Genomic DNA, 27,691 nt, shown 5'->3' with positions numbered 1-27,691 from the left:
AATCGATACCATCGCTATTTATAAAGTTTTCTATCTACGTTAATAAATAGCTTAGAAAGTCTGTACTCAGAATTTGGTATTCAAGTGGGTAAATTCTCAGTTTACGCCCAGAAAAAGTCGTATGTCCATCTATTTCAGACTATTTTTATTTGTACCCCAGACTATAGATGGGTAGTCTACCCGGAATAATAGAAAACTTTTTAATTAAAAAAAAATCTACTCTACTGATAATAACGTTAACTATGCTGTTATAACGGTTATTTTATCGCAACCTGCCCGATTTCTAAACGTCCGTTAAAAAATCGAAACGTCATCGTGACAATGACAATGGCGAAAACGTCAAGAAATCCAAAATGTCACTTTCATTTGTCTCGAATGTAGATTGAGAATGTTTTTTTGTCGGATCCGTCTTTTATTTGTTTCTTTAAACTTTGCTTTGTCGTATAATATCGAATATCATTGATATTAAATGCGAAGGTGTTACACAAAATTGTTACCGTCATAATTGCAACGGATATTCGTCTGAAAACTGTCGGCGTTCATAGGTTAGAAGTCGTCATCACATCAAAAATCTACTTATGCCAAACTTATTTTTAGACGGACTGTGTTAACGAACTAGTAATACTGTTTCTAGTGTTTGGAGTTTAATACTTTCTTCACCATGGGGCTTATAATATCAAGATTTCGGGTGAGTGACTTTCTGCCTTATATTTTTAAGTTTTTGAATGATTTTGGGCTGATGTTATGTGTTGGAGCCAAAACTATTTCTATAACGTAATAATCAGTTGGCGGGACTTCAAATACCTGGCCATGATCTAATAGATTTCGTGATAATTTTTCCTAGGTATTGAAGTGTACTTAGGTCTATAGTTAGACTAAATATATGACCTACTTTTTCAAGTATAGTAACTTATTTAGCACCTACATGCCGGTGTAAATAGCTTGGTACGCCTGTCATGGCAATTTTCACACAGAAAAATGATCCATTTACCTATGATAAGTTTGCATACTCTTCTGATTAGGTGCCTATTTTTATTGCTATCTTTCCTCGTGTCTTAACATTTATGACCACAAGTCTCTGTATGTTGGGTTTATTATAGCACGTTTTGTTTGTCTCATAGTGATTTTCTGAGTTATTGTAACCTTAATAATTATTTACCACTATTAGCATTTACGTGTCCATCCGTTACTCACTAAGATAATTTTAATTTTTTTTTTTTTTTTTTTTATATAAACTTGCAATCAGTCCTTGGACTTTCAGCAGTTCTTTTATATGGTATTATGTCGAGTGAGGCTTGTCCTTCCATTGTTGGACAGCCTTTATTGTGATAGGTTATCCCATATATGTAGCCGTCTAAGGCGTCTCGTATCGAGCGGTTCGCTAAGGTTCTGGGCATAGTGGTTTACATGGTGTGTGATTCTATCTTTGTATCTCTTTGTCGTGTTAGATATTTCTTCCCTGACAGTGGGTATCTCTAAGTATTCGTGGATTTCATCCATTCTTGTGAACCATGGGGCATTAACAATTTTCTTGAGCACATTATTCTGAAACCGCTGCAGTATCTCTATATTTGACATCCTCGCAGATCCCCAGAGCTGTATTCCATAAGTCCATATAGGCTTTAGGATCGCCTTGTAGATCAAAACTTTGTTGTTCACTGAGAGTTTAGATTTCCTTCCGAGTAGCCACTCCAGGGATTTGAGTTTGCAATTCAACTCAACACGTTTCTTTTGTATGTGGAATTTCCATGTTTGTTTTCGATCAAGGTAAAATCCAAGGTATTTAACAACTGTACTATGTGGTAACGTATGTTCTCCAAGTTTGACAGCTGCGGTGTCACCATTACGTAGTGTGAAGGTAATGTGATTTGACTTGGCCGCACTTGCCTTGATACGCCAGTCTTTCATCCACTTGTGAATTTTGTTGAGGTGTGTTTGTAAGATGTGTGATGCAGTGTTTGAGCTTTCGTGAGATGTTAGTATGGCCGTATCATCAGCGAAGGTTGCTGTTATGATATTTTTAGATTCTGGCACATCAGCTGTAAATAGCAAGTATAAAGATGGTCCCAATACCGACCCCTGTGGAACTCCTGCTTTAACGTTATAGAAACTAGAGGTTGCGTCGTTAACTTTTACATAAAAGGTTCTGTCTTCTAGGTAGGATTTGAAGAGCAGATACATGTTATGCGGAAGTAGTTTCTTCAACTTGTAGAGTAGCCCATCGTGCCACACTTTATCGAATGCCTGTTGTACATCAAGAAATACCCCTGAGCAGTATTTCTTACATTCTAGAGCTTTCCTAATGTGGTCACACACTCTATGGACTTGCTCGATTGTTCCATGGTTTTTGCGGAATCCAAATTGGTGATCTGGTATAGCTTGGTTTATGTATTTATGAAGACGATGTGATATAACTTTTTCCAGGACCTTGGACAGCACCGGGAGAAGGCTTATCGGTCTGTAGGATGACGTTAGATGCGGTGGCTTGCCAGGTTTGGGCACCATAGTTATTTGAGACACTTTCCAAATGCTGGGGTAATATGAGTTTCGTAGTATAGAATTAAATAGTTGCGTGATGTAGACTACTGCTTTTTTTGGTAGGTTTCTTAGTATTTCAGCGGTTATTAAATCAAAACCAGGGGCTTTTTTCAATCCTAGATCAAAGATCAATCGCCGAACCTCTGCAGGTGTACAGCATTGAATGGGAGGACTGAGTTGAAGATCGGTTTTAAGGAACAATTGGACTTCACTATCCATTTCATCTGTACCTAAGTCATCGTTTGGAACGAACACATCTCTCAGGAACCTTCCATAAGTTTCTGCTTTCTCTTCGTCTGTTTTAGCCCAACTACCGTCTTTTGTTTTAATTGGATGCTGTGCATTTTAATTTAAGGTATTTTTCTAGTTAAGTGAATTGTATTCTTTTGGAGAAATAAATTTCTTAAACAGTATGACGACAAGTCTGTCAAAATATATGATATGTGAAGAATTTGCAATCCATAAGTCTAGGGTGCAAATAAAATAGTCTGTAATAGATGGACAAACAATCCTTCCCGGGGCGTAAATTGGGAATTTACCGACTTTAATACTAAATTATTTTATTGTGTTTATAATAAAATAAATCTCTTCTTTCTCTTCTATCCACTGTTGGAATAAAATAAATAATAATAAGATATTAATAAGAATGGCAAATTTTAACTTTCATTAGATGTAAGCTGCTCTATTTTATTGATTTTATTAAAATTTTATTTTACTTTATATTTTTTTTGTATTATGCTACGGGTAGTTACCTGAAATAAAGATTATTATTATTATATATAATTTATTTGAGTTATAAGACTCATTTATGTTAGTATCAATATACTTATCCTAATGTTAAATATATTCAAATTCAAAAATATCTTTATTCAGTTGGTAACATAGTTACACTTTGAATCGTCAATTTTTACATAACAAACGTCTCTTCCGCCTAAAACTACTGCAGCTTCTCACAACCTGTATAACTGGGGAAAAGAAGCTGCAAGAAAAACCTCAGCGCAGGGCCCTAGAAGTTCTTTACAAAAATAAAAATAAACATAAAATATGGTTATACAATTGAGTAATTTAGCTGCCTAATATCAGTTCTCGGACAGTTAATCCCATGCATTCATATCTTCTAAATAATCACTGACTTTATAATAACCTTATCATGCCTGTCATGGGAGCAAGCTACGGACACTACAAAAGATCGCGAGGAGTGGAGATCTGTTATTCGAGTCCTACATCCAACAGGGGATAAAAGGATTAGAAGAAGAGAAAAAGAAGAATTTTAACATACATACATACATAAACTCCCGCCCGTAATCCCTAATGGGGTGGGCAGAGCCACAAGTAATCAAAGACAACTTGCAGCCACTGTTGATACGATGTCGTAAGATGATAAACCTTATTGATAAGGGATCAGCCTATCGCCCATAACATTAGTCCATCATGTTAGAGGACACAATCCTTCTGTCGGTTTTGACGACATGCCCGGGAAGACAAGCAGCTGAACGTTTCGTTACAAGTTTTATAAGTCATAATATGACTTAATGAATAATATATTATATTATGAAAGATACAATATTCTAACAAAGTCAAGGAACACACCAGTCATGTTCAAAGTCTGTAATGTAATACCAGCCACTGTTTTCGTAAGGCAATCCAGCTAGTCAAGGCTACTCCATTTCATTGCTAATCTGTTGTCCCTAATGCCCCTTAATGTAATCTACGCAGTATGTAATATTTTATGTAGTAAATAAATGTAACCTCATCATCACTAATTTAACCACGCTCTTGTCGGTGTAGCATCTCCATGCTACTTTTTAGGGAAAATAGAGCAGTGGTTTCCCTCTTGCCTTCTGCCCGCAGTACTTTGTCTGACGCGAGTGGGATGGCGCCCAGAGTAGTCTATTTCAAAGCCGTACTAGGACTCCTGTCCTCCGCTTCTGAATAGTACTGACAGTTACTGTTGTTCTATCGTGTGGGTTGTGAGGTGGAGTACCAACCTCATCAACCCTGGTGTCAGTAATTGAGCCGCCAGAGGCCCCTGACATGGCTCATGTAACGACTACTTATTTACATCAGTAAGTAGTAACCGGGATCAACGGCTTAACGTGACTTCCGAATCGCGAATCATCTTACTTTCGGACAATCAGGTGATCAGCCTGTAATGTCCTAACCAAACTAGGGACCACAGAGTAATTTTTGTGATATGTCCCCACCGGGAATCGAACCGTGAGCCCAACGCTCAACTACTGGACCAAGGAGTTTGTCGAAATGTCAACTTAAAATACCAAAATGCTCAGCTGAGGCCGAGTGGAGTGGAGAAAGAGTCGACTGAACGTCTTAGAATCGGCGCAAAATTATCGTTAGATCGAAATTCGAAACTCGATCGATCATAGATATTCTTCTATTATAACAGGGCACGATCGCATATACAAGAACTGTATTGTGCGTTTAAAACAATCATCTATCTGAATATATCTATTAACAGCATAATCAATGAGTCACTTTCAATAAAGGATGCATGTGGGTGTAACTGATAGAATCATTGCTTTATTTTTAGTTGACTGCAGATACTTTTAAGGTTAATTATGTACGTACCTATAAAGTTGACAGAAGTCCATATTTTTTTATATAGAGTTGATATTACCGTTGCCTTGATGACTTTGTGATGATAAGTTTAATTAAAACCATCACCCCAGTCACACCCCAATTCATACAAAACGCCTCGTTTTAACAAGACACATTGACGTTATCGTACACCTGGGACTAACGGCTTCACGTGCCTTTTGGGATCAATACCATTGAATAGAAAGAAAGGATTGAGAGGCACAAGTGAGCGCGAAACGCGCGCCATACAAGTATGAGCAAATAGTTCATACTACAACTTTGAACTCCATTCGTCCGCAAACTTTACGACGCACGGAGCTCCGCGATAGTATATTAAAAGGTCGTCTTGTGCTTTATAACCTGCAGGGAAAAAAAATCACAGGAACGCTAGAAACCTTAGTATGATCGGCTATTTATCAAATAAATACTTTTGTATTCAGTGTCTTACGAAAAGTAACGATAAAATTGCAGCGTATCACATAATATATATACGTACATAAATAGCCTATATGCGTCAAACTGCTGGGCACAGGCCTCCCCTCAATCAACCGGAGGGGGTATGGAGCATACTCCACCACGCTGCTCCACTGCGGGTTGGTGAAGGTGTTTTTACGGCCAATAGCCGGGACCAACGGCTTAACGTGCCCTCCGAAGCACGGAATCATCTTACTTTTTCGGACAATCAGGTGATTCAAGCCTGAAAAGTCCTTACCAAACAAAGGACAGTCTCACAAAGTGATTTCGACAATGTCCCCATCGGGAATGGAACCCGGACCTCCAGATCGTGAGCCTAACGCTCTAACCACTAGACCACGGAGGCAGTTTATGTAGGTATAACTTAAAGTAAAATTAGGAGGTGTCTGCAGGAGTCGGGGCCATTATATGCCATTTAGTTAAGAATAAGTCTCCATCATCCATTCACTCATTAGGTACACGATGCACAATAAAAGCAGAAAAAATAAAAAAATTGTCACTTTCGATCTTAAAGCCACACGCAAAGGAATTTAAACGTTATTTTAACCGTCGTAAAGTCGTTTGTAGTAAAACAGTCTTCACGCTCTACTTATTTCGGTCTTGGTACTTTCAAATTTTAAGAAAAGATTTTTATGAAAGACTTTCCATTGTATAGAAAGACTAAACAGTTTTAGTCGTTGCTTGTAATAATAATGAAGTCTGAAACTTAAATACTATTACTGTAAAGACTTATTTTTAGCCAGGTACATTTTGAGGTTTTTGAAAGCTTCAAGAACATTGTTCATTACACAGTGTCTGCTTACCCCGGTGGGAAATGTAGAACATTGTTGCGAAATTGTTGTTTGACCGTTTCTTGACGACGTCAATAATCGTCGCTTGTTGTGGACTATTTCTTGACGACGTCGTCAATCTTCACTTGTTTCTGACTGTTTCTTTATGACGTCATCGATCGTCGCTTGTTTTTGAGCATTACTTGACGACGACGTCACCAGTCGTCATTTGTTTTGACCATTATTTGACGACGTCAATAATCGTCGCTTGTTGTGGACTATTTCTTGACGACGTCATCAATCGTCACTTGTTTCTGATTGTTTCTTTATGACGTCGTCGATCGTCGCTTGTTTTTGACCATTACTTGACGACGTCATCAATGGTCACTCATTTTTGACCGTTTCTTGATGACGTCGTCGATTGTCACTTTCCTCTTATTTGCCTCTCAGACACCCTCAGGCCTGTTCTCTTAAATTTTGACCGGGTAAGAGCCCTTAGCGCTTCCCATTTGTCCGGCCAAGTGGTCAATGCCATTTGCGGCAAATAACTCACATAAAAAAAAAAACAAAAACGTAACGATTGTCACTTGTTTCGATGTGGAATTGAGATAGAAGACGATTGACGGGATAAGTGGCGATTATTTTACGTATATGAATTTTATATGAATTAATTCGTATAATTAACAAATGTACCTACCTACACTTGTGTCTTATTTCCCATTGTTCGAGGCAGCATCACGTAGGGCCCAAGAAACCCATAGAAAATAATCAATGGTGTAATCGTCCCAACAACTGAATCATAGTGGGCCCAGTTACCCATTATCAAATTAGAAAAGGGCAAACTCGCCCTTGAGCCCAGTTTAAGAATGGGACGAGATGTCCCCTAAGTCGCGCGAACTGCGTCGCGCAGTGAGGAAGCTCGGACGATCTCAAAACTGAACAGTTTTGATATTGGATCTGTATGTATGATATGACGTACAGACAAGAATGGCGACGAACGCGGTTCAACCCGCGACCTTTGCTTCCGTTTACATTATGGAGGTGTAACGCTCCATTTTCAGCGGCTATACAAACACTCGTGTTATGTTTACTTAGTTATATTCATACTGTTTTGTATGCGGCAAATATAATTATAATTTCATTGGGCTGAAAGGCAACCTAAAATGGGTTGTTTATACATTGTTTTAAGTTTACGCGGTTATCACGCGCGGAGAGTCTCATATCCCCATTTAAACGCGGTAAGAACCCGTTATTATGTGTTTTATCCTAAAATGGGGTCATTAACACACGTATTTTAAGATGTTCAGTCGACTCTTCCTCTACAAGACTCGGCCTCAGCTGAGCATTTTGGTATTTTCATCATCATCATCATCAGCCCATTAACGTCCCCACTGCTGGGCCTTCCCTATGGATGGATAGGGAGATCGGGCCTTAAACCATCACGCGGGCCCAGTGCGGATTGATGGTTATTACCGACTGCTAATGCAGCCGGGACCAACGGCTTAACGTGCCTTCCGAAGCACGGAGGAGCTCGAGATGAAAACTTTTTTTTTGTGGTCACCCATCCTATGACCGGCCTTTGCGAAAGTTGCTTTACTTCAACAATCGCAGACTGAGCGCGTAAAACGCTGCGCCACCGAGCTCCTCAAATTATATGGTATTTTAAGTTGACCTTATTGTCTGAAAGTGGCAACATGACAAGACGGCAACGCAGGGTGGGATGACGTCAGCTGGGCTAACCTTGAAATGTTAGCTGTCACTTTTGAGCATACCAGCGGGCTTAGCACCGTAAGCACGCGACTGTGTTTCGCCGCGACAGACATCATTTGTCTCGTTCTGAGCAGTACTGTGAGAGAGTGACGGGTGATGTATGTCGTAGCGAGAAAGAGTCGCGCGCTTACGATGCTAAGCCCGCTGGTCTTCTTACACCACGGACCACTCTATCTAGGTCTAATTATTCACTATTGTTTCTTTTTGTATGGTTGCTAACAGCCTCCATGGTCTAGTGGTGAGAGCGTTAGGCTCACGATCTGGAGGTCCGGGTTCGATTCCCGATGGGGACATTGTCGAAATCACTTTGTGAGACTGTCCTTTGTTTGGTAAGGGCTTTTCAGGCTTGAATCACCTGATTATCCGAAAAAGTAAGATGATTCCGTGCTTCGGAGGGCACGTTAAGCCGCTGGTCCCGGTTATTAGCCGTAAAAACACCTCCACCAACCCGCAGTGGAGCAGCGTGGTGGAGTATGCTCCATACCCCCTCCGGTTGATTGAGGGGAGGCCTGTGCCCAGCAGTGGGACGTATATAGGCAGTTTATGTTATGTATGTATGGTTGATGCCTTACTCTTGGCCACAGATTATCGCAAAGACTACAAGGCGAATAAAACGTAAAAACTTACTTGTATTTCTAAATCATTGTTTACTTTTTACACAGCTGTAAATATATTTTTATTCTTTTCTGCGTAAAGGTTGCGTTAAGCCCACCTTTGTCGACCTTTTTTCGTAATCGATAAAACAAGTAAGTAAACAAAATGTAAATTAAGTATATTTTTAAACGAACGAAGGACTTACGTTGACCAAATTGGCGATGTCCTTAGAAAAGGTTTAATACGATCTACTGTGAACCGGCGTGCGTGTATGAAGCGATTGATGAATGTGGAGGAAGCAAGAGAAGTGTGTCAGGATCGAAGCAAATGGATACCTATAGTCTCTGCTTACCCCGTTGGGAAATAGGCGTGAGTTTATGTATGTATGTATGTTTAAACGATTTATTAAAGTAATATAGGCTCGCGTTAGACCGCAATCTCACCATCCCCTCATTCAGCGCTTATCGCTATCGACCCACTAGGGTCGATTAATTCTTTCAAATATTTTTCCTCTCAGACGACGCCCTGAGCCGAGGTTCGCGCCCAACTGGGCACCCTCAGGCCTGTTGTCTTAAACGTTGTACCGGGTGAGAGCCTTCAGCGCTCCCCATTTGTCCGGCCAAGTAGTTAATACCATCTGCGACAAATCTACGATAAATTGTTTTAAGTTTACGCGGTTATTATCATAATTAAAACACATAATAACGGGTTCTTACCGCGTTTATCCCCATTTAAACGCGGTAAGAACCCGTTATTATGTGTTTTAATTATAAATCTACGATAAGTCACGTCAAAAAAAAAGCAATCTCACCTGATGGTAAGTGACGATGTGGTCTAGGGTGGATCGCGCTTACCTAGCAAGTCCTTATTCACTCTAGCCTTGAAGGCTCTTATAACGAGTTGCTTGTTTAAAAACAGAGATTATATCTTTGTTTTTGGATATAAAATTAAACGTTAGTCTTAGTTATTATACCCAGGCACAACACATCTTCCATTATTATTCTGATCAAAATAAACAAAAGCAATTAAAACACATAATAGCGGGTTCTAACCACGTTTAAGGGAAGGGATATGAGACTCCCGATATTTCGGCACTGTTGCAAGTGCCATGATCACGGGATGACTATCGGGAGTCATGAGACTTCTGTTATACATTGTTTTAAGTTTACGGTAAGAACCCGTTATGTGTTTTAATTATGATAATAACCGCGTAAACTTAAAACAATGTATAACAGGAGCAATATAGGTGGCAACATAATTCTATGTACATGTCTTATCCAAATATCAAGCTACAATTATTTTTATACATAATATATTTTTGAATAATTATGTACTCAAGCAATGAGAAAGTAGGTAATTGTCACGTAAAAAGTGTACAGCGCCATCATGTCTTGGAAACTCCTTCATTCTCGGTGGTCTTCGTCCCTCAATCAGCGCTTATCGCTATCGACCCACTAGGATCGATTAATTATTTCAAATATTTTTCCTCTCAGACGACGCCCTGACCCGAGGTTCGCTCCCAACTGGACATCCTCAGGCCTGTTGTCTTAAACGTTGTACCGGGTGAGAGCCTTCAGCGCTCCCCATATGTCCGGCCAAGTAGTTGATGCCAATTGCGGCAAATCTGCAATAAGTCACCTCGGCGGTTTTGAAGTGAAGAAACATGTCGTTTAATTTATACTTTTTCCATCTTTCCAGCGCAAAAAAACGACAGAGGAAGTCCTTGAGAAGCTCGAAACGAACATAAAATCGATAGAAAAGGACGGACAATGCAAAGAGCAGGCCCATAAACGCATCGTAGGCTATATGATGGCGTATTCGGTCGGGTTATACGTGCTCTTCGCCGTACTCTACTACTATATGTATGCGGGGAAGTCGCAGCACTGGCTGCATTCGCTGCTCTATGCATCTCCACTACTGGTTCTCCCTGTACTGTGAGTATTCCACTGTGTCTATAGAATAAAATGAATACTACTGCCATAGAATAACAATACAATACAAATACATTTTATTACACCAAAACAAAAAGGAATAGTGCAGTGAAGTACACGCATCAGCTCTGAGCTGCTAGTGTACATAAACAAATATAATATAATAATAATAATAATAATTAATTATAAAAATTACATGGCAAATGGCGGCCTTATAGCTTAAAGATTTCTTCCGGACAACCATAAGGTGAGTAAAAATTAAAAATTGAAAGATTGCGGGTACAAACTATAAGTACAACTAACGAATAATACTACGTAAAGAACGGCAACTCTCACGTGCTCAGCGGTGAAGGAAAACATCGCGAGGAAACCCACATTCCCGTGAAATGCATTTTCGGAGTTATGTGACCTAACCTGTATTGGGCTGGGTTTCCCTGCGCGAGTTGGAAGCTCAGACAGACAGTCGCTTCTGTAATAAATCGGACCTGTCAATTCTTCAAGTTCAAGTCAAAACGGGATAATGGGATCTAGGGAGATAATCATAGAACGACAACTCTCCGCTCCCACCAGCGGCTGGAGCAGCGTGATGGAGTATGCTCCATACCCCCTCCGGTTGATTGAGGGGAGGCCTGTGCCCACGTGTATAGGCTGTTTATGTTATGTTTTGTTATCTCTTTCCAGCGTGATGTTCCTTCGGTCCGGCATAACGTGGTACTTCAACTGGTCACTGGAGAAGAACAGAGTGAAACTGAACAAGATGAAAGAAGAAAAGAAGAAAATACTAGAGGAGGTTATGAACACTGAGACTTACAAGGTAAAGACTATATCCCAATTGGGGTAGTCAGAGGTGCATCTATCACAAGATGAACTATGTACCCACCGAGCTTTCTGTTAGAACATCGTCATAGAATAGAAATTGATTATTTATAAAAGGACGTCACACACAAAAAGAAGACAATAACATCACTTAAAATTTTCCCAAAACAATGAGAGACTTTTTTTCAATATTCAATATTCTGGATGCGTTGTTTTAAGTTTACGCGGTTATTATCATAATTAAAGCACATAATAACGGGTTCTTACCGCGTTTAAATGGGGGTAAGAACCCGTTATTATGTGTTTTAATTCTGGATGCGGTTTTTTTTAAATAGATAGAGTGATTCAAGGACCAAGGTTTATATGTATCCGTGCACAACTCTCTGATATCATATTAACTAGTTTACGGTTATCAGTGGAAACCTGTATAGTTTTCAACTGTTATGTTTGTTGTCTACTTTCTGTATTTTAGAACTGTTGGTTTTTCTTAAATAAAATAAATAAATAACTCGGTCCTTGGTCTGATATAAATGGGTATGTGTATTTATATTTGTATTTCTATTTTATTTTTATTCTTTATTTATTTTTTTCTTAAATTTTACTGTTATTATTTTTATTTGTTTTTTTTTTATGTTAGTATTTTATAATTTTATAAAAAAATTTGCACTGTCCCGCACCAAATTGTAATAAATGTTTCCTTTACACTGGTTGCCTGGAAGAAATTGCTGCTTAGCAATAAGGTTGCCAGATTGTGCTGTATCTTTCGTCCATTTGTGTAAATTTGTTTTTTATGTTGTGTGCAATTATTATTTTATAAAGTATATTTGATTGATTGATTGAAATAAATATCAACCAGGTTCCTTCTCCCATTGCAGGTAGCCAAGCAAATACTGGACAAGTACGGCAGCCCGGACGAGCAGTCCAGGGCTCTGAAGCCGTTCGTGCCGTCAGCCAACGTGCCTGGTAATACCACACCCCCAGGTAGATGCGTAGATCCCTGTATATATATATACCTACTATTTCCTACTGATTTTTTGAAGGTCTTGTTTCACGCACTGTATTAGTGTTGTCGCATAATCGATTATATCGATTAATTCATTATGGACCGCCTAAATAATCTAAATATCGATATGCCCGCCCTATTTCATGCTAGTACATACATACACATCAGTCCTAGTGAGATATGACTCTTATCCTGCTCGAGGTGACGAGCAGATGAATCTATTTTCTTTACCCAGTGGCCTTAGCCAAGATGCAAACGATTATTACAATCGTGAGTGACTGGTGAAACTATATACGTCCAACTTCCGGGCCTCCTTTCAATCAACCGGAGGCATATTCCACCGGAGCATACTCCACCACGCTGCTCCACTGCGACACACCCCTCGAATCCCTTTACTTTTGTGATCCCTAGTTTGGTTAGGACATTACAGGCTGATCACCTGATTGTCCGAAAGTAAGATGATCCGCCCGTCGGAAGGCAAGTAAAGCTGTTGGTCCTGGTTACTACTTACGCTGATGTTCAATCTACGGTAGTAGTAAATCTATGTTAACAACCTTGATACATCCCACCCACTGCTGGGCACAGGCCTTCAATCAACCAGAGGGGTATGGACCATAGTCCACCACGCTGCTGCACTGCAGGACCAACGGAAATGTAAATAATATCAGAAATCAGAATCATTTATTCAACGTAATTATCATGGATACACTTGTTGAAGGTCAATGTAACATTTTTGAATTTACGTCATTTCGCAAGGTGTTATGGCTGAGGAGAATAAATGACAAGAAACTGCAACAGCAACACATATTTTAAATCAATGAGGGTACATTACAAGTTATTTAATAATTAGAGGAACACATTCAATACCAGACATTTTTATCATTTAGGTAATCATTAATCTTATAATAAGCTTTTTTACATAAAGTAACCTTCACGTGAGCTTGAAATTTATTATCTGACAAATTTAAAATATTATCTGGTATTTTATTGTGAAAACGTATACATAACCCCAAAAAAGATGAATTTAATTTACTTAATATTATTGGCTTGTAGCAACCCCAGGGCAGATCCGGCAGCGGATGATGCAGACGTCCACCCCGATCAACAACACGAACATGAACCTGGTGCCAATGACCCCTGGACTGGGTTACAAGGGGCCTCGGCTGAGGGTAACACTGTATTTACTGTTACTACCTTTAATTTTAGCTACAAGAGCATTGACCTCGTATATAAACAAATAGACTACCCATGGTATAAGGAGATCAGGTGCTAAATCCTATGACAAGCCGCCATTGCTAGCCCTTTTATGACGTAAGTGTTACCATTAAATGGTATCTCCAACATTCCAAGGACGTAAATTTTATTATTGAAAATTATGCTACTAAAATTACTGATTCAATTAGTGAGAATTTATGTATGTGTATTTTTGTCAAACGTCTCATCCTAAAACTACTGCAGCTTCTCACAGCCTGCATAGCCGAGGGAAAGTAGCTGCAAAAATACCTCGGCACAAGGCCCTAGACGTTCTTATAAAAATATACGTATAGCTATTAAAGATTTTAAAGGACTGGGTCTTTGACTTTATGTATTCAATTCTCTAAAGGAATCTTAATTATATTCCAGTCGGAGCAGCTGCCACGCCCTCTACTAGATCGTAACCGCTCTGCGCTTGACAAAGTGGTGGACTATCTGCTGAAAGACGGACCCAACCAGCGTATGGCGCTCATATGTACCGAGTGCAGTTCGCATAACGGTCAGTATTCTCTTCGTAGCTAGGTACAAGCACGCACACACACACGCGCACGCACGCACACACACACACATACGCACACGCACGCAACCTCGCTCGCAGAACAAGCACGCACGCACACACACACACACACACACACACGCACAAAAATCACGCACGCACACACTAAGACACACATACACACACAGTGGTTCCAAGTTGTCTTTGATTACTTTTACCGGTGAATGGAAACAAACATGGGAAGAATTCTCGTTGCCCAAATATGACGCTATCCTCATCCCTTCGGGGGACATGTTATGTTACAATACAATACAAATACACTTTATTGCACCAAAATAAAAAGAAATAATTACAAAAAGACTCTGAACTAAGTACATGGCAAATGGCGGCCTTGTCGCTTTAAGCGATTTCTTCCAGACAACCATAAGGTGAGGAAAAATGTAAAATAAAATTGAAAGATTGCAGGTACAAACTATAAGTACAACCATGCAAATAAATATAATATAACATAATTACAAATATATATACCTAACCTATCTACATAACCTAACATATATACCTACTTATATAAATAGTACACACAAAATACCTAAATAATGTTATGTAAATAACGATCCGATTCCTCCCCAGGTATGGCGCTAATGGAAGAATTCGAGTATGTATCCTTCCACTGCGCGTACTGCGGTAAGTTCCACCCGGCGCGCAAGCAGCGGCCGGCGGCGCCTGCGCTCAACACGCCCGCCCGCCCGGCCTTGATGCCCAGACTGTCACTGGCCAGTGAGTACTGTCAGTTTTTTTTTAGTTTAGTTCCATTCCAACGGCCTCCGTGGTCCAGTGGTTGAGCGTTAGGCTCACGATCCGGAGGTCTCGGGTTCGAATCCCTGTGGGGAAATATCACAAAAATCACTTTGTGATCCCTAGTTTGGTTAGGACGTTACAGACTGTTTACCTGGTTGTCCGAAAGTAAGATGATCCGTGATTCGGAAGGCATTTTAAGACGTTGGTGCCGGTTACTACTTACTGATGTAAGTAAGTAGTCATTACATGAGTCATGTCAGGGGCCTTTGGCGTGCCTCTGCCAGCCCAACAACCTTCTCCTTATATACCGCTTTTGCAATTCTATTATCCTTCATCCGCTCTACGTGTCCAAACCAACTTAACATTCCCTTCTCAATCCTAATCACTATATCGTTTTTTACACCACATCTGTCTCTTATCTAGAATGCTACACCGACAAGAGCGTGGCTCTTAAATTACTGATACTACTACTACTATCGTGTGGGTTGTGAGGTGGATTACCAACCTCATCAACCCTGGTGTCAGGGTCATTACTGAGCCGCCAAAGGCCCCTGACATGACTCATGTAACGATTACGTACTTACATCAGTAAGTAGTAACCGGGACCAACGGCTTTACGTGCGTTCAGTAGCACGGATCGTCTTACTTTCGGACAATCAGGTGATCGGCCAGTAATGTCTTAAGCAAACTAGGGATCACAAAGTGATTTGTCCCCACCGGGGTTCGAACCCGGGACCTCCGGATCGTGAGCCCAACGCTCAACTACTAAAATTATACCACTACCACCGTTCAACCACTTAAATTAGTGATGATGATGCATACAGCCACCGTGGTCTAGTGGTAAGAGCGTTAGGCTCACGATCTGGAGGTCCGGGTTCGATTCCCGATGGGGACAACTGCTTTAAGAAAGTAGTTAAACAAAAACTTTACAAAAAAGGTTATTATAAAGTTAGTGATTATTTAGAAGATATGAATGCATGGGATTAACTGTCTGAGAACTGATATTAGGCAGCTAAATTACTCAATTGTATATCAATATTTTATGTTTATTTTTATTTTTTTTAAAAGAACGTCTAGGGCCCTGTGCCGAGGTTTTTCTTGCAGCTTCTTTTCCCCGGCTATACAGGTTGTGAGAAGCTGCAGTAGTTTTAGGCGGATGAGACGTTCGTTATGTAAAAATTGACGATTCAAAGTGTAACTATGTTACCTACTGAATAAAGATATTTTTGACATTATCGAAATCACTTTGTGAGACTGTCCTTTGTTTGGTAAAGACTTCTCAGGCTTGAATCACCTGATTGTCCGAAAAAGTAAGATGATTCCGTGCTTCGGAGGGCACGTTAAGCCGTTGGTCCCGGCTAATAGCCGTAAAAACACCTCCACCAACCCGCATTGGAGCAGCGTGGTGGAGTATGCTCCATACCCCCTCCGGTTGATTGAGGGGAGGCCTGTGCCCAGCAGTGGGACGTATATAGGCTGTTTATGTATGTATGTATGTGATGCATATGCCCTGCTGCGTGTGACGTGACGTCTCCTTGTTGCAGACGCGGGGGGCGGCGACGACTCTTCGATAGCCAGCTCCGCGAGCGACAGTGAGGATGAGAAGAAATGTCGCCCCAACGTTGGCTGTTAGTACCTCTTCTCTTCTTGTATTTTATTTTATTTTATTCGGGGAACTTACAGCATAATTGGCTTTCTGTTTTTACCATAAGTTGCTACTAAATTAATTATAGCTGTTGTTTCTCCGAACATTAAATAAATAAATAAATAAATAAATTATTTAAACAATCAAAATGTTAGGATACCACTGCTAGAAATTGTGTGGGTTGTGAGGTGAATTACCAACCATTCATCATCACCAGCCCATTAACGTCCCCACTGCTGGGGCACGGGCCTTCCCTATGGATGGATAGGGAGATCGGGCCCTAAACCACCACGCGGGCCCAGTGCGGATTGGTGGTTATTAACGACTGCTAATGCAGCCGGGACCAACGGCTTAACGTGCCTTCCGAAGCACGGAGGAGCTCGAGATGAAAACTTTTTTTTTGTGGTCACCCATCCTATGACCGGCCTTTGCAAAAGTTGCTTAACTTCAACAATCGCAGATCGAGCGCGTTTACCGCTGCGCCACCGAGCTCCTCCTTCAACCATTACTAACCTCCAATTAGTACCTATGTCATTACTAGTACATACATACAAACATGAACAGCCTATATACGGCCCACTGCTGGGACAGGCGCCTCCCCTCAATCAAGCGGAGGGGGTTAGGGGGAGACATGACAAAAATCACTTTGTGATCAAATCAAATCATTTATTCGCGTAGGATTCATGGTTTTGTATACCAGTTGATGGGTTTTATGTTCCAAGTATCACATGATCCGCTAGATGTAAGCATGCGAAAATTTAGAAGGTAAGTAGGTGGGTACTTAATTAACTAATTAAATCTACTTACTAACTTAACTAAAAGACGATATAGTGACTAGGATTGAGAAGGGAATGTTAGGTTGGTTTGGACACGTAGAGCGGATGAAGGATAATAGGATTGCAAAAGCGGTATATAAAGCGAAAGTTGATGGTAGGGCTGGCAAAGGAAGACCGAGAAGGACTTACGATGACCAAATTGGAGATGTCCTTAGAAAAGGTTCAATACGATCTACTCTGAACCGGCGTGCGTGTATGAAGCGATTGATGAATGTGGAGGAAGCAAGAGAAGTGTGTCAGGATCGAAGCAAATGGAATTCTATAGTCTCTGCTTACCCCGGTGGGAAATAGGCGTGAGTTTATGTATGTATGTGTATGTACTAACTTAACTAACCTAACATAAATCTAATAAAAACAAAAATAATTAAAGAAAACAAGCTTACAATAATTAACAAAAATAAATATATAGCCTCAAAATTCTCTAAACATTATTAATATTAAACTTCTTAGCATCTTCAAAATAATCTTTTATACAATAATAACATTTATCACATAGCCAAATATACAGTTTGGTTGACGATTCAGAAGGCACTTTAATCCGTTGGTCCCGGTTACTTACTGATGTAAGTACGTTGGTACATGAGCCATGTCTGGGGCCTGTGGCGGCTCAGGGTTATTGACACCAGGTTTAATGATTTTGGTAAACCACCTCACAACCCACACGATAGCAGAAGATTAGCATATTTTTTTTGACGTGACTGATAAGTCACGTATTGTGGATTTGCCGCAAATAATAGTAACTACTTGGCCGGACAAATCTGGAGCTCTGAGGGCTTTCACCCGACACAAATTTTAAGATAATAGGCCTCTGAGAAACTTAAAATTAACCAAATGACCCTAGACCACGGCCTCTCTACCACCACAATCTCTTTTTTTGACGTGACTTATTGTAGATTTGTCGCAGATGGCATTAACTACTTGGCCAGACAAATGGGGAGGGCTGAAAGATCAACGACAAATGGGGAGGGCAGACAGGCCTGAGGGTGCGCAGTTTGGCGCGAACCTCGGCTCAGGGCGTCGTCTGAGCGGGTTATATTTGAAAGAATTAATCAGCCCTAGTGCGCCGATAGCGATAAGCGCTGAATGAGGGAAATCGTCCACCACGCAGGCGATAATGTTTTTCGTTAGTTTTAGATCTGTGTTTATTTAGTAATCAGAATTTCATAATTTATCTTGAACCTAGTTCGCAACCCAATTGGGATATACCAGTGAGCTAATGTTTTATTAAGTATATTGTGTTTTTTCTTTTTCCAGGTTCAGGTGGAGAATCGGATCGGTCCCCCTCCCCTGTGGAAGGGGCGCCGAAATCCGACATGGAAAAAAAAGAAGACTGAACGCACCTCAAATTATATAAATTATAACAAGTAGGACTACGGTGGCCATACGGCACGGTAATGTCTGGATTGAAGTCTAATGTTGAGGCTAGGGTGTGGAATACTGGCTTAGCATCGAATAAAGAATAACTGCGTATAGAACGGCACCTCCCCGCACCAATTCGTATCGGGCGCTCACCTCACCCCCTCTGGGTATTTTGTCTAAATGGCTGATGTGTAAGCGGGAGTGCGCGGACTTTCTGTCTCCCTCGCACTTACGAGCTAGACGACACACGATACAAATAAGATTTTTATATGAAGAGTCCGAGGTATGCAAATTATCAACAAGTCTGTAGCCTTCTCAGCACGCGCATAGTCTCAAAATGAATTAATTTAACAAAAATAAAGCCCCAACCTAATGTATTTTTAATGTGATTTAAGTACAATAAAGAGTTTTTGTATTGTATTGTAAAGATGACAACAAAAGGCCGTAAGTGAAATAGTAAAGATCCAAACAAAAAAGGAATCTAATCTAACCTCGTAAGGTCGTGATTTCCACACATAATAGTTAAAGAATGGGGTTTGTATTTCTAAAAGATCTGACACAACGACTTTAATATACAGAGTGTTAGTGACAACGTAACGGAAACTGAGGGATGATTCAGGCCATGATTCTGAGTTGATATCAAGTGGAATATTCCGTTGCAAAAGTATGAAATTGAAAATAATAAAAAAAAAAAAACACTTAACATTGTCATCAATTTTCCGATAGGAAATTAGACTTCCACTTGATATCAACTCAGAATCATGGTCTGAATCATCCCCTTCAGTATTCGTTACGGTGTTACTAACCTGTATGTATTTGTGCATGCGTTTGCGCACTGTCTTAACCTAATTTTAGTTTAGTTAGCCCTAAAACTAGTGCCGTCCTTCACTTTCAGTAAGTGCAAGAAGGAGATAGAGATAATCCTGTCAAGTTAAGTTGGTGGTTGCCTGCATCGGCTCTATTATGGCAGTATTTTCCACACCCTATGTAATAAGAATGTTTGATCGGCTACACATTATTTTGCATGGCGGACAATAAATATGCGTGATTTTATTTATTTTACGGCGGGGTTAGTCAGATGTGGATTTTAAAATACTATCGCATTCAAATTTGGTATTTTTGTGGTTCATATACAACACATGTAAATTAATTTGGTACAATTTTATTGGCAGCGAAAGACATAGGTACTTTTATTTCAAAATAAATAAATACTTAAGAAAAACCTTATATGACACAAACAAAGAGGCATAACGAGTGGCCTAATTGTTACAGAAGCAATTTCATCGTAAATGCTAACTAAAGGTGTATACGACTCATGAATTCTGTCAAGAAAAAAATATTTAAAAAAATCTTATGGTCACCCTACTCAAAAATGCAATAGGGTTTTTATTATTTCATATTTTATTTGGACATTTACTTTTTAATAAAGTTGTAATTTGTAACCCACAAAAATTTAAAATTATATGAAGCCCCACTGCTGAACAAGACTTCGCAATGCGATAGTATTTTACAATATTAATTTAATAAAAAAAATAATAACTTAAGACAAGGCTCAAATCGTGTGCCTTGTTATCGATAAATTGCAGTTTACAGAATTGAATAGTTATTCAAAAGTTATTTATTTCAATTTAAGTGTTTAAGTTTTCTTCGAATCTATTAGAGGCGGCAGGTTTCAATCTAGAGTAGGCAAAGTGACAAAATGATTTTTCAAAGATAAAATTAACAGCAACATTTACTAAACGCAAAACAACATACACATATTTTGACAACATACATTTTGACAGACATTTCGGCGGTTCTCATTGAGGCTACTGGCGATCCGAGAGCTGGCAGCTATTTTGCGCAGAGAATAGGCCTGGCAGTTCAGAGTGGAAATGCTACCTTTTGGGCGCTCTGCCTCAGTGTGGCGCGCTGGAGGAGATATTCTATTTATAATATGCTGGTATTGTTATTATTAGTGATGTCCCGGATCGTTAAAAATGTATGTCCGGGGATACGGATCTGAATACGGATATTTAGTGTAAAGATCCGCGGATCCGGATACGGATCTTTATTTTCTTATTCGATATTATTCGATTGGTGTGGGCTCCCGCGACATTGAAACTCTAGTTGACGTCTTCGCTCGCCGCAACGTCAGGCAGGACACGTTTTAACTTGCATTGCGCGGGTAGTACTTTTGTTTCGGTTATGGTGTAGTGTGACACTGTGGAATTTTATAGTTTTTTATTTAATAATTCTACTTAATCACCTGAAAAATATCCATAAAAGATCCGCGTGAAAAGTAACGGACACGGATACGGATACGGATTTTTCTTTTATCTCGGATATCCGCGGATACGGATACAGATATTCGGAACATCACTAGTTATTATTACATATACAATGAAATTTTGGTATGGAGTATCCAGGACGAGCTTCTAATACCTTACGGCGTTGCCTGCCCCAGTACAAGCTTAATATACAAATAGAATGTTAAATTGTTACAGAATTTGTCATTTCGCCTTCTCTATGTTTACCTGCCCAACCCTTAGGGCGTTTTCACACTTACCAATAACGTATTGTATAATGTGAAAACGCTTTTGGTTCTACAACTAAAGGCTTTTGATGTTGTGCAGAGCGCGCGAACTTTGCACTGGAAAGAGACAGCGCTATACGAATCTTGGTATAGTTGTCTCACTCTTTCTCGTTGCAAAAGTCTGTGAATTATTTTTAGTAAGTTCTTTGAAAGATGTCGAATAGGCATTTTGTAAGGTACAATAATATCTTCAATTCATGTTTGGATCATAGATTGACATCATTGATATCACGTGGTTTTCAGGATTTATGCCAGGTTAATGGCAATTGGCTCGTCTCCTATTACATGGGACTTGAACATAGCTGACGAGGTGTACTACTAACTTATACATTAAAAAAATGTGCCTATAAAATGCCTGTACGGTCACGAGCATTAATATGTATACACTTTGGTACCATGTCACATTAACTTTTTTGACAAATTGAACTGTAAGTCTCACTAAATGTCAAATATGTTAGTGCGACAGAGTCCTAAAGTGGGTACATTATATTGCTCATGACTGTACACTTGAAACCGCGTTTCCACTTGGCAATATTTGGCTCGCAACATTTTGCACAACACGTTGAAAGTTGGCGCGGAACTTTTGTTCAACAACGTTGTATGTCTGCACATCTACTACACGTCTGTCGTCAACAAGTTCAACAACATGTTGCCAGAGGAACTAGTGTTGTTGCGCGTCACGTTTCCACTCGACAACAATTGATGTTCAAATTCAAAAATATCTTTATTCATTAGGTAACATAGTTACACTTTGAATCGTCAATTTTTACATAACGAACGTCTTATCCGCCTAAAACTACTGCAGCTTCTCACAACCTGTATAGCCGGGGAAAAGAAGCTGCAAGAAATACCTCGGCACAGGGCCCTAGACGTTCTTTAAAAAAAAAAACATAAAATATTGTTATACAATTGAGTAATATAGCTGCCTAATATCAGTTCTCATACAGTTAATCCCATGCATATCTTCGAAACAATCACTAACTTTATAATAACCTTTTTTGTAAAGTGTCTGTTTAACTACTGTCTTAAACAGTTGAAAGGCAAATTCTGAATGTCAATGGGAATCTTATTGTAAAAACGTATACATTGCCCCTTAAAAGATTTAGTGATCTTATGTAATCGACTGACTTGTAAAGCAAGTTTATTTTTATTCCGGGTTCAACTAACTATGCTCTCTAAACAAACAACACGCCGCGCGACATTTTGCGTTCCAGCTGGCAACGTCGCGCGCTGTTGTGCAACGTTGCCGTACTTGTTGAGCGTTACTTGTTGCGAGTTAATTGTTGCCCAGTGGATAACGGGTTTTAGGCATCACATAAGACATCTATAGACATAGCTGTTGATATAATTTGTGCAATCTATACTGGCTTGTTACTTAATATAAGCAGAATCATTTCGTGAAATACCTTTTATAATGTTATTTTTTATTTACCTTGTCACTATTGTGCTGTGGTTGACCGGACCCCAGATACCAGACTTACACCAATGAGTTATTAATTTATCTTAAGTGCAGTTTTCACTAACACAGTTGGCTCGACCATTATAGACGGCGATACGGCTCACCTATCGCGTTGGTCTAACAGAAAGCTCGATGAGGCCAAGGTACTTAGTTCATCGTGTGATGGATGTACGGTCACGAGCATTAATACGTATACACTTTGGTACCATGTCACATTAACTTTTTTGACAAATGGAACTGTAAGTCTCACTAAATGTCAAATATGTTAGTGCGACAGAGTCCTAAAGTGGGTACATTATATTGCTCATGACTGTACCTCTGAATACCCCAATTGGGATTTAAAAAAAATACCGATGGAATTCATACACATATTACGTTATTAGGTATCGAATGAACATTATGGAAAAAATCAGAAAAATAAATAGATATTCGAATTCTAAGCGTTTTTAATAGCAAAATAATAAAAGGTATTTTGCGAAAAGCCATTAAAACTAATATTAATAAATATCTCATTATATTGCCAAGGATAATCATGTTACTTCTTAGGGTTGTCGCACACCAGAAAAATCGTTGAATTCGTAACAGCCCTGTTCGAAGAACGCGCGACTTCCATCCTAGTGTTACGGGTTTGAAACGCGGTTCGGGCACTAAACCACTGAATTCAGCTTGTGTTTCATTGAGAGACTTTCTAATCGGCGTTCCCCAAAAACATTATAGATGGCGTTGTTAAGTTTTTTCTTCGTTTAAACTTCTAGTTTCATGGATAACAGACATAATCTTTTATCTTTGTTTTTGGGTATAAATGATGACCCTTTTTATTACACCAAGGTACAATTACAACTTCCACCCATTATTATTCTTATCAAAATAAAGAGAAGCAATATAGGTAGTAACATCTTTCCATACATACTAATGTTTTCCAAATATCAAGCAACAATTAGTTTTATATATGCTTCTGCCATTACATTGCATTTTTGAATAATTATGTACCCCAGCAATGAGAAAATAGGTAATTATCACGTTAAAAGTCACGTTAAAAGATCTATCGTGTGTACAATGCGATGGATGTACTTCTGCCTACCCCAATTGGGATATAGTCGTGAGCTTATGTAATAAACTTCTCTTATGACAGTGCCTAATATATTAATATTAAGATAAATTAATCCTTGGCAATATTAATATTTAGTTAACTTTTAAACCCCAATCTTGGGGTTTAAAAAGGCTATATTGTCGCAAGTCGTCTAAAAAGCAATATTGCTATTCGACATTTGCGCATATAAAAGTAAGTACGGAATGTCATCAAATAGCAATAATGCTGAATTGGGTAGTTTCCTAGGTCAAAGCAAAATTATGACTTTCTGATTACTAAATAAAGACAGATCTAAAGGTGACGAAAAACGTTTTCTTTTTTCTATTTAAATTATTATGAATTGTAATAAAGAAAAAATGTAACTAAAAGCAACATTTTGGCACGTTTTTCTATGACGTCACAGTGTGCTTTTTCATACAATTTCCATAATAATTTCGTGTTTTGTCGTTTAGTAAAAAGTAACTGATTTGACTAGTTGGAAACTAGCCTATTGATCTAATGTGGCCTTTTTTAAACCCCCTTGTCTTTGTTTCCCCATTGTTCTAATTCCATCTGTCAAAATTGCGCTTATACTCAGAATGCTTCTAGTCAAACGTGGAGTTTTGGTGATTTTGTGATGGTACGTTTTATTTGGAGATTTCACATAGAAATATTACTTACAGAACAATTTGCTTATAAAAAAGATTTAACATATTGGTAGCTAGAACATCACCGATTGAGAAATTGGTCGGTGTACTGCGGAACGGAAGGCGATTGGGGCAACCACCGTTCTAAACGCCCTATCTATGGAGTATTGAAGGCGATTACTCCACCGATAAGAGCGCAGCTCTTAAATAAAGAGAGAGAGAGAACATATTGGTGCTCCAATACACACCATCTAATTTTATTTTAAGTTATACCTGTCATTTTCTTATCCGCTGAAAAAGAAAGGGACGGGTAATCGACAGGCGTAAAATTTATTGAACACACGTGAAATTGAGGCAGAAAAAAAAAACTTTTTTAATTTTGTTTTGGCCAATAACCCGACTGGATTAAGTTGAAAGCACAGTTCAAGCGTGTTGCGTATGAGCGACTTGTCTATTTTATTCTCCCGAAATTAGAAGAGTAACCATATTGTTTTTGAGGTGGCCTGGAAGTTCCCTCATTCTGTTGTTTCCTGCAAACAACAACAAAAAAAAATCGGTATATTTTTCCCATATATACATCGATTTATCCTAGTTAGTCTCCAATTATAACGTACCAGATTATGTAGATTGCATTTAAAACCAATATTAAAATTAGTATTTATTCAAAATTGTCTAACCTTTTTCCTAATTTTGTAACTGAATGTTTTCAAATAACATACGAATTCTACTAACAACCTATATACCTATAGGTAGGGGCATAGCGACTGGGCTTTTTGAAATGTGTGAAATGAACAAGATTAACACCCGTAATCTAAAATGTTAACTCGAAACTTCCTCTACTCGACTCGGCCTCAGCTGAGCCTTTTGGTATTTTTAGTTGACATTTAAGTTTTCGACTTGAGGACTTTAATCATTGCAATCGAGCAAAACTGCCAACAAAGTTATACGAATTAATGACTTTATACCTCACTAGAGAAAACTCGTCGACAGGTGGCGACGGCTGAAGTAGCCTCTGCCGTTTACAACTTGCAGTTCGTCTGTAAGAACCCTAATGTCGCACTGTAATACTGCGCCGCTGCGGTGGCTCTGCCGTCAAGTGCGCGCAATACAATTTAAAACTGTTTGGTACAGTATTACAGTGCGACATTATGCCGCTGCTCTTTTCTGCCGCACGAAAAACTCGTAGTGCGCGCCTGGCCTTAAGGTCACCTTACCTGAGGACGGATGGGAAGGTTCGAGTTAACATGTTAGAATACGGATTAAGTCCTAAAAGGGTGTGTTCCCACAGAAACAAAACAGAGACGTCCGGAATTTACCAATCACGGTAGTTGCAATCTCAATCTCGTTATAAGTCTCCGTTCTGCTTCGCAAATTCAAATGAGGGACTTTCCAATCGATGTTCCTCAAACACACGATAGATGGCGTTGTTCACTTTTAACGCGATAATTACCTATTTTCTCGTTTCTGGAGTACATCATTATTCAAAAATGTAATGTGATAGTTGAAGCATGTATAAAACTAATTGTTGCTTGATATTTGGATCACATTATGTATAGTATGATGTTGCTACCTATATTGCATCTCTTTAATTTGATCAGAATAATAATGGGTGGAAGTTGTAATTGTACATTGGTGTAATAAAAAGGGTCATCATTTATATCCAAAAACAAAGATAAAAGATGCATAATTATGTCTGTTATTCATGAAATTAGAAAGTTTAAACGAAGAAAAACCTTAACAACGCCATCTATCGCGTTTTTGGGAATATTGAGACATGTTTCTAGCGATACCGGATAATACGGAGCGCCATTTTCAATGAAACAGGTCTATTTGTAGGTCGCCTAGTCGCTACACCTGTATGCAAATTTATTCTGTTTATTTATAATGTTTTGTGACAATTAGTTAATCCCCAGACATTCCCAGTTATTTATTGTTAGCTAGCATTTCGTAGTTGAATGGTATTGTATAAATTTAGGATACACTGCCAAATTCGAATACATTCGAGAAATAAACAAAAATACAAGCAAATTTCGCTTGAAAAAAAATCATGATCGGTGAAGTTTCATTGTAGATATCCCATTAATGTTTTTTAATTTATTTTTAATCTATTACAATTAGTTTCGCTTCGATGTTTTGTGTATTTGCCTCAATTTTAGTCAATTAGTAAAAAAAAAAAATTGGTAACAAAAGGAGAAACTAGGTTAGATACTCATTTTGTCCTTTATTTTGTCTATCACATAAAAAATTGAATTTTCTGTTATGCTGAGCCGAAAGTGTGTAATTACCTTTATACAATTTTTCATGAGTTTCGTATTATGTATGAATTTAAAAAAAGTAATTATCATAAAATCAGTAGCTTTATGCACAAAACATCGAAGTTATTCCAACGTGTTGTGGTAAATTGTCTACGTTATAAAAGGAAGAATCCTCATGTTTTTGTATTGTAAATACAATGTGAAGTGAACAGTGTTGAATTTGTTATTTATTGCTTGTAATGTTGATTATTTAGCTATTTTATAATGGAACTAATATACAGTGCCCAGTTTATAAGTGTTTTATTTTATATCCCAGAGTATTTTCCCGGATAAATAACTTTTGCTAATAAATTATAAACTCAACGATGATCTGGTATGGGATCTTTCGTATCGTCATGGAATCTAAATATTATTACTCATTTTGAGCATCTCGTTTTTAGCCAGTTAACGCTTGTTATTCAAGCCTTGATTCAAGGCATAGTGGAAGTCTCTTTATAAATCCGATAAATCCCTTCTAACCTGCAAGTAAAAAAGGGCCGAAAATGTTCTGATAAAGTCAGCTTATACCAATAGGCGTTTCGGGCATGAATGTAGTTTACACAACGTAGAATATAATTATCATGTTGCGTGGTCTGCTGAACTCAAGGCAAAGTTCACTGGCTCCAATCGGCTCGCTCGCCCGGTGTTCATAAATAAAAATAAATCAAGAAAAAAGTTTAAAAAATAAGGTGGCGCGCTTTATGTCACGAGTGTTGCCATAATATTTGAAAAAGTTCAAATCAAATGATCGATTATAGTTTGAGTCAA

At 38.8% G+C, this 27,691-nt stretch overlaps 1 protein-coding gene across 2 annotated transcripts; it reads left to right on the top strand.

The window, feature by feature from the left end:
- Positions 1–263: 263 nt before the first annotated feature.
- Positions 264–26,825, top strand: LOC126378466 (endoplasmic reticulum junction formation protein lunapark-B). Of its 2 annotated transcripts, XM_050026846.1 has the most exons (10): positions 313–545; positions 635–688; positions 10,440–10,675; positions 11,354–11,486; positions 12,364–12,469; positions 13,545–13,660; positions 14,115–14,244; positions 14,872–15,018; positions 16,584–16,667; positions 18,775–26,825. In XM_050026846.1, exons 2-10 carry the CDS (start codon positions 662–664, stop codon positions 18,852–18,854), a joined length of 1,059 nt encoding a protein of 352 aa, XP_049882803.1. In that variant the 5' UTR covers positions 313–545; positions 635–661; the 3' UTR covers positions 18,855–26,825. The 2 variants fall into 2 exon arrangements, with proteins under 2 accessions (XP_049882804.1, XP_049882803.1); XM_050026847.1 differs by having other exon boundaries at positions 264–688; positions 12,364–12,451.
- The last annotated feature ends 866 nt before the right edge of the window (positions 26,826–27,691 follow it).

This window comes from Pectinophora gossypiella, chromosome 26 (genome assembly GCF_024362695.1).
Source record: "Pectinophora gossypiella chromosome 26, ilPecGoss1.1, whole genome shotgun sequence".
Lineage (NCBI taxonomy): Eukaryota > Metazoa > Arthropoda > Insecta > Lepidoptera > Gelechiidae > Pectinophora > Pectinophora gossypiella.
The sequence above is the reverse complement of the archived record's forward strand: the minus strand, read 5'-3'. Positions and strand labels throughout refer to the sequence as shown.